A 13,257-nucleotide genomic window follows, 5' to 3' on the forward strand; every position below is an offset into this window, starting at 1 on the left:
GAGGGGAAATAAGAATGTAGTCACCAAGGCAAAGGTAAGAGGAAGGCCATGACACACTCAAGTAAGGTACTCACCAAATTAATTTGTGTATTTGTAAATTTATAACAAGTATTGCATGGAGACATTCGGATGCCAAACTTTGTTGGGCACTCTATCCTAAGCTTCACCTAAAGTATGGTAAAGTTGAGCTCCCTCTAGATAGTCACTTGGAGAGGAGACACTTACTAAAGCAGTAATTTCAAACAAAGAATTCACTATTATGCTAGACCACCCATAGATGGTAAGAGAGCAGTATTTGATGCTTCAAGATAAAATATTTTGTTTAATTACATAAGAAATAAGTGCGATAAATTATTATTTGTATGATTGTTTGATTAGTACTCCAACTTTTTTCTTATATATTAGCTAGTGTTCAATTAGCTAACTCCACTTGTGGAATATAGAGTATGTTCCATTCACCATGGGAAAAGTATGCTTAAAGTTAGGATTTCATGTTTTATGTCTATTGAATCCAAGTACAAATTGTATTGATTTAATATTATAATACATTGTACTTATGGGGGCAAATGGAAATGGGCACCCAAATTGTAAGGAATCTCGAGATTCGTTGGGCATGACAAAAATAAATCACGTCACTAGAAAATTGTAGTGTGGTATGTAAGAGCATCTTTGCTTTGTGAGATGTTTAAGAATTTTATGAGATTATAAGATGTATAAGAAAAATTATGACTGTAATTCCAATGGCGAATAAACCAAAACAAAAGGACATGATCGATGTCGTTTAAAGGAAACACAAAGTCCTACCAAAAATCTTGAGCATGCTACAACACATCCATTGAGTATAAATATTGCAAATACTCTAAACTCTACAACATTCACATCCTCTTGATCGCTTCATCATCTTCATCAACTAATACCTAATGCCTAAAATCATTACAAAAGCCTCAATATATAGAAGTCTTTTGAGATTAGAGATTATATAGATGATTCTACAATCAAGACCAACTTGATCATATATTTAATATTTTTTTTATTTTAACTATATTTTGTTCCTTCTAGAAATTTTTTCTATTAACAAGATTTTGTGTATATATTTTGTCTTTGTCATTTAATGGCTACATTTCATTAATGAGAGAAATTAAATGTTTCAACAAAAAATATATATGAGGACAACTAAGATTGAAATTTCGAGTGAAAAAATGAAAGATAGATGTTGTGATTTAATGGGAAAATCTAGAGATAAAGGAAGCAACAATGAATGGTGTGGTGTGGTATAAATTGGGGAGAAGGAAACCTCAAATCTCTTTTAGAGTAATTTTTTTTTTTTTTTTTTTGGTTAAAAAGGTCAACGTGAACAAATAGTCGTCGTATATTGAAAGTTAATAAAATACGGAGGTCGCGAGCGGAACGAACTGGGAGAGTCCCAAGAAGCTGCGCGGCAGGGTTAAATGCTTACTGCTTCATTAATTTTTGACATAGAGAATATGCGGAACGATGCTTCTCGTTTTGCAGATTCACTCAAGGCATCACTTTCTCAATGGGCACGCCAGGTCAATGCTTACTGCTTTGTTAAGTCTAAATACATATCCCTCAAGACAATGATAAATAGTACCCTCAATTCGTCATACTTGTTGTGTATATAGGGAAAGAAGGCGGTGTGGATTAAAGTTCCCAAGGAACAGGCGAAACTAGTACCCGTTGCGATTGAGGCCCGTTTTTCAAAACATCGCTGCTACCATTGACGTTTTTTTCCGTCCAACCCATTTGGCTAGGCTTCAATACTGTTTGGTGGATTACAGGTGGGATTTGGGTACCACCACGCAGAGCCTTCATATGTGATGTTAGTGCATTGGATCCCTCAAACTCCCCCCACCATCTCTGATAATGCTTCACATCAAGCGGGAGTTGTAGCTTTTGTATTCAACGAGGAGGGAGAGGTAAAGATGTAATCCAGTTCTTATATATTGTAGTTACTCTGCTTAATATTCTCCTCCTGTCCATAGCAATGTAACTGCGAAGTGTGAAAAGACATTCACTATTTTGAGCGGTTGTTCGTTTTAAGAGGATTTTCTTTTCTTACATCACTGGGAAAATATACAATTAGTATAATGACTACCCACTAATTTTATTTTAATAGCGGTTGTGGGTCAGTGGCTTGAAGTGACAAATCTGATACATAAATTATCGTGACAATGGCAATATAGGTTCTAGTAGTTCAGGAAATGTGTGGCCCTTACAAAGATTTCGGGTTGTGGAAGATGCCAACAGGAAGAATTAACCAGGTATCAGGTTTAAATTTCCACATCAAACTAAATTGAAGACCCTGCAGTTTTTACATGAAATTACAAGACGATCACTAGTGTACTTATCGGTAATTTGTTTCTGATAGGGGGAAGGCATTAAGGAAGGGGCCGTAAGAGAAGTTCAGGAAGAAACTGGGGTAAATGTCACTTACCTCACCTTTTTCCTCTGAATCAGGATTTTTACCTTATGTTCAATATAATTTCCGACATTTTTTTTTTGATAATTTAAGTATTTTCATGTACTCTTACAGATTAATACAGAATTTGTACAAGTGGTTGGGTTCAGGTAAGCAAAACTTTAATCATTAGAAAAAATTGTAATTTGTTTCATAGTTTGTACGAAGAAGGATAAGTTTGATCTAGCTCTCTAATAGTTGTGATTGAACTGCAGGGATGGTCACAATACCCCTTTCGGAAAATCTGATCTACTCTTCGTGTGTATGTTGAGATCCCTTTCTTCTAATATTGTTGTGCAAGATACCAAAATTTCAGCAGCCAAGGTACGTGTTTAAACATTATTTCAATATCGTTCAGTTAAGATTTAAGTGGGGCTAAAATTTGTCTTATTTTCAGTGGATGGCGATGGAAGAATTTGCATCTCAACCTAATTTGAATCAGCGTGTGTGTTGCCAATGTCAACGGACAATGTGAAGGATTTTCAGGCATTGGGACATCGTCTAACTCGCGCAAACCCTCTGCTTTCTTTTGCACTGCCCTTAATTCTGAATAAATTATCGGCATTTTTCAAATAAATACAAATTTTTCAATTATATTTGAAAAATATTTGTATTGTATATTTGACACTATGATCATTTGAAACAAAGATTTGTAACAATTTCATGTTTGAAGAATTTATATTTATGATTTCTTTTGTTTTTATGAAATGAGCTTAAGAACTATTTATTTGTTGATTTATTTTGTTTCTACACTTTAAAATTAGACTTTAGTGGACTTATACATAAATAAATGGTTGATTTTATGTAATATAAATATATTATAAATGAACTCATACATCATCTTTCTAAAATTATTTCTCATACTCTAAAATTGTATTCTTAAGATGTAAATAAAAGAGTCACCAAATATATCTTTAGACAATAGTGTGTACACACACAAACTTTACTTTAAAAAAATGACATTGTACAGTTGAAATAACATGGCACTACGCACTTATGATAACTTCCACTTCATCTGTATTTATTTAGAATTCCTCATATGATTTACTTGAAAATGTATGATGTGCATTCTTATCTATGGTGTAAAATATGACACCTGAAATTTGTGAAATATTTTTTATCTTCGCATCTACATTTTTTTCTTGTTATTTCTATATTTATTTAGAATTCCCTTATATTTGGTATCAAACCCTATTGCTTTCATAGATATATTTTTGCTATAGTGTATATATTGCCCTCTCTTGCATAGTCTATTTGCATCCAACTCCTAAACTCCTCCAATTGTATTATTTTTGAACTTTCTATTTTACATAATTGCTTTGATTTAGGTATCAAAAATAATTCTCTTTTACTTTTCTTAATTGCTAACCAAGCTATAGTAACTAATTAATTTTGTTATACATAAAAATATGATATTAGCTAGTTACAGTGTGGCGAAACTGGTTGCATTATAATACTACTTTGACATATAAATATGGAATCAATTTTATTTCAATAATCTACTTATCCATTGCTAATTGCACCTTAAGGGATCAATCCTTAGTAGGATTTTTGTGTTTAAAGAATTCATTACAAATACAATCCATTCTTGTGAGAAGGTAGATTTTAAAAATCCAATAATAGATGCAACAAGACTCCAATTATCCAAAATCCATAATATAAAGTCTACACTATCCAGAGATAGAAAATTATTCTTTGGAATAAAAGGCTTTCATTTCTTATCATATTAATTAACTCTACTTGTGAGTTAAAAGTTTATTTTTAGGCATGCAATGAGGTATGTTCTAGGCACCTAGAAGTTTTTTCTCAATGTGAGAAAAAATTCAAGAGAACCAATGCCTTCAATAAATAGATAACAATCACAAAATTATAGAAAAAACTTATACACAACAAAAAATAAGTTGGCTACATAATAATTCCAAATCAAAACTCGTTGAAACTAGGACAAGTGACTTACCTAAAAATTTAGCACAAATTACGTCATGTTGTGAATGATATGAATTATTAAAATAGATAAACTTTGCAGAAGGTTTTTACAACACCCAACCACAGCAAGTAAAAGAAAGATACAATCATATATATATATAATTTTGTTTTTAAAAATAAAATAAAATTTATTTAAAAATAAATAAAATAATGGGATCCACAACCTTGGGATTGCAGCACCCCCATGGGGATGTCGTAGCCACAAGGACTGTAGCACCCTTTCAACTATCTCAAATAGATGAGAAAAGAACAAATTATTTCTCAGTTGTCTTAAAGGTTACATTTTATTGTAGAAAAAAATAAAATGCAACCTTTAAGACAATTGAGAAATAATTTTTTCCTTTTTCATCTAGTTGAGATAGTTGAAAATGCATTTTTTGAAAAACAAGAGTTATCAAGGGAAGAGGGAGGAATAAAATATAACATTATTAATTTTGTTACACACACACACACACACACACACACACACACACACACACACATGTATGTATATGCATATATGTATGTGTGTGTACACACACACATATGTACATACATACATACATACATACATACATACATACATACATGCATGCATGCATGCATATATGTTGGCCTGTTGTCATTGATGTCATTGATGTGGTTTGGTCCAGTAGTTTGCTTCAGTATATGTTATAGACCCATTTCTTTAGCTTCTTTATTATGCAATGTACATTTATGTTTACTTCATGCTTATTTGAGGTCTAGTATCTACCTTACCGGAAGGTATTTTGGGTCTGGTCCCATCCGAATGTGATGAAGGCATAATCTACTAGGCTTTTTTGGATTCAGTCCTATTCAAACATATTAGAGGCGTGTTCTACAAACTATTTTTTTATCAAGATTGAATCCAACATCTTATGAAGACATTTTTGTATTGCGTGTGGATGTTTCATTCTCACCCCTTTCTGGTTGAGCTGATTGATCAAAATATTTAGTGCAAATATATATAACCATCAATTTTGTAAGTTAAAGATATGGTTTTTGAAAAATAACTATTGTGTACACATTATATATGCGAAAAGGTTTTGTGGATGTGAATATTGTTATGTGGTGTATTTACAATGAATGTAAAAAGTAGTTTATGTACAATGAATGTAAAAAGTAATTCATGCATATGTCAGATGCAACTCAAACAGTTCATGTAATGCCCACCATGAAAACCGTAGAGAAACTATCACATAGTTTCAAAAAGTAGAGATAATTTTTTTAAAAGATGACAACTACTCATTAAACTACATTATTACATTTCTCATTACAAATTAAAAATGCAATTTTAACATGAACAAATTAAACTAAAGTACACAAGTGGAATGATCATATAAACATATTAAACAATTTTAACATTCTTTCCTATGTTATCATAACGTTATTACTGAATTACAACATCAAATATGGTAATATACAACATCCATGGATGATTAATGCCCATATACAATGTATATCCATGTCTCTCTATTATATAAGTCATCATTAAGTTTTTATTACATCATGTACATGCATCCTGCTAGAAATATACATCATCTGTTGCCAATAGGGAATCCCAATATACAGTTCTGCAAAAAATAAGGATCATCTATCTCGATAACAAGCATCCAACACAGGGAATGTTAGTCCCAATTGGTGCTTAGAGGGGAGGGGTGAATCAACACTTAATCAAATTTTCACAATTTAACATTTATCATAAATCTTCATTCATCTAAGATCCAATAATGTACTTAATCACTGAAGTAAAATATGCAAGCATGAAAAATTGACAGTGACACCAAGGAGTTCTCTCATGGAAACCCAATAGGGAGAAAAACACGGTGTGAGTAGGAACTCACAAAATTTGCCCTCTTCTGGAGTATGCCCGGTAAAGAGCAATCCCTATTAGGAGAATACAAAGACATTGTTAGGTGCCACCCGGTTAAGGGATTTTGATCAAGGTCGGTTAGTGCCTTTACTCTATTAAAGTCAACCTGGTTAGAGGACTTAGAACATCAGCTAAGATGTTACCCAGTTAAGAGATTTTACAATAGGGACCTGTTAAAGTCCACCCAGTTAAGGGATTTATGTTGCAGTTGTTAGAAAGCAACAGATGGATGAACTATTGCATTAGCTACTGATAGCTTGATCAGATCTCAACATACATTCCACTCAACACACACTGGTTGTGTCTTCTCTGCACAACACCGATTTCCTTCTTACACCTTCGGCTATTCACTCAGCCGGTCACCTCTCTTTCGGCACTACTCTCTGCCGGTCCTCTGACCTTCGGCTCTGCACTCAGTCGGTCCTCTGTCCTTCGGCTCTGCACTCAGCCAGTTCTTTGTCTATCGACTCTGCACTTATTCGATCTACCTCACACACACACAACTATGCTAACACCTCTTAGCACTTCCTCTCACTCTGCTCTTTGCCTTGGATCACCTTCGACAAGATTTCCTTGTTCCAAATTTCACGATCAAAACTTTCTGAAGGAGCTCGAGAACTCTTTACACTTTTTCTGTCGACACCTACAAGCATATCCTTAATCAAATCAATCAAAGTTTTCAGAAGATTTCAAATTCAAACTCTCCCGCTCTTTCTTTGTGTGCCTTTCAACAATTTTGCCAAGTGTTCAACCAGTTCTGCCACTGCATCTCCCAAGGACATAAACTTTTGAGTCATGTTTAGTCAAATAAATGCGAACCAGAGAATCTGCATGTAATCATGCTTGACTGCATGATAACTAAAAGTTAACTTTACCAACAAATGATTTGGCGTAGACACAAGCTTACCAACTCATTCTTTGCAACCGCAACTAAATGACCGATCACTACTCTGAGATTTATGGTGACTACCTGTCTTCCTTCTATCATACCGGTGTACTGGTATGTAGCTACCCTTCTTACTTTATAGGTTCATTCTTTGGTTTCCAGTTTGTTGTGCCAATATCATGTCTCTCCCCTATTTGCTAGCGAGTTACTGATTAGTTGGAGAAAATAAGTTGCCTTGCTTGAGTCACCTTTTGTGACTTCACCACCACTAGAGTGACTGATCTTCCTCAGTGATAGATCGGTTGACTTGATTTATCTTTCCTTGAGCTGAAGTAACCTTTTGTCATTCAATACCAATGTTGTTTCCATCCATTATTGCTTAATGAACAACAACACCACTCTACCTATAGTACTTCACCGGTTAGTGTCTTCACTGGTAAGTGTTGGACATCAATGACAAACCTTAGCACATATACTGGTTTTCAAGATAGACTGATTTTATCAATGCCAACAATCCAACAATCTCCACCTTTGGCATTGATGGAAAACACTTCAAACTTTGGCTAATTAGATGCATGCTTCTTCATCTCTGTAGTAGTCCAGTCATTTTGCCCTAAGTGAAGAATATCTCCCCCTGTCACTGATATCTGCCAATGTTCAAACACTCTAAACATATCTCCCCCTTTGACAACAATGCCAAAGAGTCCATTCTGAACACTTACAAGACTATTCTACCTAACCGGAGTAGTCCACACTCATCAATCTAGTTATTTTATATGAAAAAACTTAAAATTATACCAGATTGATGTAGAACCCTATTTTCTTACTATACTAAATGGAGGGGCATAACCCCCAACTTACCTCTGAGATAGTCAAAGGTGTTCTTCTATAGTGGCTTGGTGAATATATCAGCTACCTGCTCTTTTGTTGGTATGTACTCCAACACCACTTCCTTTTCTTGAACTTGTTCCCTTAGATAGTTATATTTGATGGCTATGTGCTTCATTTTGGAGTGCATAACTGACTTCTTAGATATGTCAATGGCACTGGTGTTGTCACAATGAATCACTACTGGTCCAACCACTTTTTCTTGAATTCCTTCCAGCAGTTGCTTGATCAAAACTATCTATGTGCAGTTAATTGCAGCAACTACATACTCGGCCTCAACTATAGATTGAGATATGCAGTTTTGTTTCTTACTTGTCCAATATACAATCCTTTCTCTGAGAAATAATGCTCCTCCACTGGTGCTCTTCCTGTCATCTATATTTCCTACCCAATCTGAATTAGTGAAGACACTTAGATTAAAGTCTCCTTTGTGTGGATACCAAAGACCATACGAATCAGTCCTGTTTAGGTAATTGAATATTCTTTTGACTGCCATCATGTGAGTTTCTTTTGGATCTGTAGAAAATCTGGCAACCAAGCCAACAACTTGTGCTATGTCTGGTCTGGTATGTACAACATACTGTAATTTACCGATCATGGACTGGTAAAGTGTCTCATTCACTTCTGCAGCGTCATCACATTTAGATAGCTTGCAACCTGTAACCATTGGAGTTCCAACAAGTTTGCAATCCTCCATTCCAAAAGTCTTAATAATTTCTCTTATGTACTTAGTCTGACTGATAAAGATGCCATTCTTTAACTAAAAGACTTGTAGGCCAATAAAGAACTTAATCTCACCAATCATGGACATCTCAAACTTTTGCTACATTTGTCCTGCAAAGCTCCTGCTCATCTCATCATCTCCCTAAAAGATGATGTCTTCCACAAAGAGCTTAGCAATTAGGTGTTTTCCTTCAGTTTCGCTCTTCAGATGTAGGTTGCTGTTATCACTGGTTGTTTTGAACCCAATTCTTAGCAGATATGAGTGTAACATCTCATACCAAGCTCTCGGTGCTTGTTTCAACCCATATAGAGCCTTCTGCAACCTGCATACCACATTCCTCCCATCTTCATATGCAAACCCTTCCGGTTGCTCTATGTATACTTCTTCCTCTAACACCCCATTTAAGAATGCCAATTTGACATCCATTTGGTATACTTTAAATATTTAATAAGTAGCACAGGCGAGTAGAATTCTGACCCCTTCTAGTCTGGCTACTAGTGCAAAGCTTTCTCCATAGTCCAAACCTTCTTCTTGAGCATATCCCTTACAGGCCAATCTTGCCTTGTTTTTAATTACCTTACCGGTTTCATTCATCTTATTTCTGAACACCCACTTGGTGCCTATTACATTTTTATTTTCCGGTCTGGGTACTAGAGTCCATGTATCATTTTTCTCTATTTTCTCTAGTCCCTCTTCCATGGATTTGACCTAGTCATCATCTTTCAAGGCCTCCTTTGTTGTTTTGGGCTAAAAAATGGAGGGCATACACTCATTCTCTCTTCCTCTTCTTCTGGTTAGAACTACTGCACCCTTGTCACTGATGATATCTTCTGTAGAGTGATTATTTCTGACATATTTAGCCAATACCGGTTCACTCCTTGGAACTTCTTCTACCAGTTGTGCAAGTTCTATCTCACAGGCCTCTTCATTGACCACTTCAATAGGATCTTCTTCAGTAGGTTCCACCGGTATATTGTACTTGAAACCTTTATAGTCCTCTGGTTCACTCTTACTGTCTTGTTTATTTTTCTCAGAGTACTCATCTACTCTGACATTCACACTTTCCACAATCTTACTGGTCCTTTTGTTTAGACACCAGTATGCCTTGCTCTTTGTTGGATAACCTAAGAAGGTTCCCTCATCACTCTTGGGAGCAAATTTTCTAGTGTACTCATCTCTTTTTATGTAGCACCTACTTCCAAATACTTTGAAATAGAAAACATTAGGTGAGTAACCACTCCATAATTCATAAGGAGTTTTTTTTGTCCCCTTCTTTACCTATATTTGGTTCAGAGTGTATACAACAGTGCTTATTGCTTCTCTCCAGAAGGTATGTGGGATATCCTTTTGTATCATTAGAGTTCTGGCATAATCAATGAGAGTTCTATTTCTTCTTTCAGCAAATCCATTATGCTGAGGAGTTTTGGGTGCAGACATTTGTCTCATGATTCCTTGTTCCTCATAGTAGTTCATGAACTCTTGAGAGGTGAACTCTCCTCCTCTGAGTGATCTTAGGCACTTCATATTCTTACCAGTTCCTCTTTCTACTCGAGCTTCCCTAGTCAACTTCCCTAGTTGACACTCTTTGCACATAGAATTTTTCAGGTTTTACTATGTCAGGCATACCTCTTACAGATTTTGCCTTACTAATTTTAGCTATGCTATCAAAATTAACATGACACAATCTTTTGTGCCATAACCAGTTGTCTTCTACCATAGCCACTAGACAATTACCTATGGCGGTGTCTAGATGAAACAAATTACCTCTTGATTGTTTACCAGTGGCAATTAAACTTCCTGATTTGTCATTTATTTTACATATCCCTTTATTGAACTCTAACTGGTATCCTTTATTGTTAAGATGTGCAACACTTAACAAGCTATACTTCAATCCTTCTACCCAAAAGACATCATCACAGTTTGTCTTATCATTCAAGGCTATAGACCCCTTACCTCTTACTGCACATGGGGTATCATTTCTGAACCTCACTGTTCCTCCATTGTAATCCTCCATGCTGAGGAATTTTCTTCTGTAACCGGTCATATGATGAATGCAGGCACGTTTGATCACCCATTCTCGACATCGGTTTGTGCTAGAAATCAATGACATATCTCCTTTCTCTGTGTTATCCTCTTTGACTACCACAAAAGCAATGCCATCTTCATCAAATCTCTCTGATTCTTCATCATTGACTCCTTCTTCTGCAAGATAAAATTCCTTTTTGCTCTTGTCCCTGTAAGTTCTAAAATTATCCTTCCTATCTCTATCATTGCCAAGGCATCTTGACGACATATGACCTATCTTATTACAGGAGAATCATTTTAATGGTAATTTGCCTTTATATTTACCTTTACTTCTTGGCAATATTCTTGCCAGTAGAGTTTCAATTTCATCTTGCTCCCGTTCCTCAGATAGAAGACTGTCATTCTCATGGGAATGACCAGTTTTGGTAGTAGAGCTACCACCAATTTCTTTCCTTCTTGTGGGTGCATGCATCATTGATGCTTTGAAAGCAACATTAATCTTTGGTACACTGTTGTCATAATTTCTCAACTCAAAAGCAGTCAACTTACCGATCAGTGAGTCAAGACTTACACTGACTTTTCCCAAGGATCTAAGCTCCTGGATAGTAGAGACCCTTATGGCATATTGTGTTAGAAGAGTTCTCAGGATTTTTCTAACCACATCATCCTCCTCGATTTTTCCTCTTGCACTTTTAATTGAGTTTACTACATCTTTTATCCTCTTACTATACTGCTCTATGTTTTCACTTTATTGCCTTCTCATCTCATCATATTTTCCTCTCAGGCTATCTACTTTGGTCTTTTGAACATGAGGATCTCCCCCATAGACTATCTTCAACTTATTCCATATGTGAAAAGTTGTTTTCAAATCTTGCACCTCAGCAAATTTATTATATGAAAGTGTGCTAACAATAAGGTCCATAGAAACAGTATTATCTTGCCTTTCCTTGATCTGTTCCAGAGTAAGAGTCCCTGTAGGTTCATTGTATTTTGTGATCACATGATTCTAGTAGTGTTCACCTAGGGATTTTAAATAGAGTTTCATTCTTCCACACCATAAGATGTAGTTCTCCTTACAGAACTGAGGACCTTCCTTACGCATCATCTTTGATCTTTCCCTAAGCCTGTTAAGCTTCTTCTGATTCTAGGGACTTGATGCTTTGATACCAATTGTTAGTCCCAACCAGTGTTGAGAGGGGAGGGGTGAATCAACACTTAATCAATTTTTCACAATTTAACTTATATCATAAATCTTCATTCATCTAAGATCCAACAATGTACTTAATCACTGAAGTAAAATATGCAAGCATGAAAAATTGATAGTGACATGAAGGAGTTATCTCGTGGAAACCCAATAGGGAGAAAACCACAGTGTGAGTAGGAACTCACAAAACTGGTAGTCTTCTGTAGTACGCCCGGTTAAGAGCCATCCCTATTAGGAGATTACAAAGGCACTACTAGGTGCCACCCGGTTAAGGGATTTTAATCAAGGTCGGTTAGAGTCTTTACCCTGTTAAAGGTAGCCTGGTTAGAGGACTTAGAACTTCAGCTAAGATGTTACTCGGTTAAGGGATTTTACAATAGGGACCTGTTAAAGTCCACCCAGTTAAGGGATTTATGTTGCAGTTGTTAGAAAGAAACAGATGGATGATCTGCTGAATGTCAACATTCATTCCACTCAATACACACCGGTTGTGTCTTCTCTACACAACACCAGTTTCCTTCTTACAAATTCGGCTATTCACTCAGGCGGTCACCTCTCCTTCAGCACTGCACTCTGTCGGTCCTCTGAAATTTGACTCTGCACTCTGTCGGTCATTTGTCCTTTGGCTCTGCACTCTATCGGTCCTCTGTCCTTCGGCTCTGCACTCAACCGGTTCTCTGTCTGTCGACTCTGCACTTAGTCGATCTACCTCACCCACACATAACTGTGCTAACACCTCTTAGCACTTCCTCTCACTCTTCTCTTTACCTTGGATCACCTTCAACAAGATTTCCTTGTTCCAAATTTCATGATCAAAACTTTCTGAAGGAGCTCGAGAACTCTTTATACATTTTCTGTCGACACCTATAGGCATATCGTCAATTAGATCAATCAAGGATTTTGAAAGATTTCAAATTCAAACTCTCCCACTCTTTTTCTACGTGCCTTTCAACAATTTCGCCAAGTGTTCAACTAGTTCTACCACATCATCTCCCAAGGATAGAAACTTCTGAGTCATGTTCAGTCAAATAAATGTGAATCAGAGAATCTGCATGTAATCATGCTTGACTACATGATAACTAATAGTTAACTTTACCAACAAATTATTTGGCGTAGACACAAGCTTACCAACTCATTCTTTGCCACCACAACTAAATGGCCGATCACTACTCTGAGATTTATGGTGTCCTCC

General features: G+C 35.9%; 1 protein-coding gene across 1 annotated transcript; it reads left to right on the forward strand.

The window, feature by feature from the left end:
* The first annotated feature begins 1,484 nt into the window (after nucleotides 1-1,484).
* Nucleotides 1,485-2,954, forward strand: LOC131028399 (nudix hydrolase 2-like). Its single transcript, XM_057958663.2, has 7 exons — nucleotides 1,485-1,550; nucleotides 1,800-1,937; nucleotides 2,205-2,282; nucleotides 2,390-2,440; nucleotides 2,555-2,589; nucleotides 2,695-2,803; nucleotides 2,877-2,954. Exons 1-7 carry the CDS (start codon nucleotides 1,485-1,487, stop codon nucleotides 2,952-2,954), a joined length of 555 nt encoding a protein of 184 aa, XP_057814646.2.
* The last annotated feature ends 10,303 nt before the right edge of the window (nucleotides 2,955-13,257 follow it).

The sequence above is a fragment of the Cryptomeria japonica genome, chromosome 7 (assembly GCF_030272615.1).
Source record: "Cryptomeria japonica chromosome 7, Sugi_1.0, whole genome shotgun sequence".
Taxonomy (NCBI): domain Eukaryota; kingdom Viridiplantae; phylum Streptophyta; class Pinopsida; order Cupressales; family Cupressaceae; genus Cryptomeria; species Cryptomeria japonica.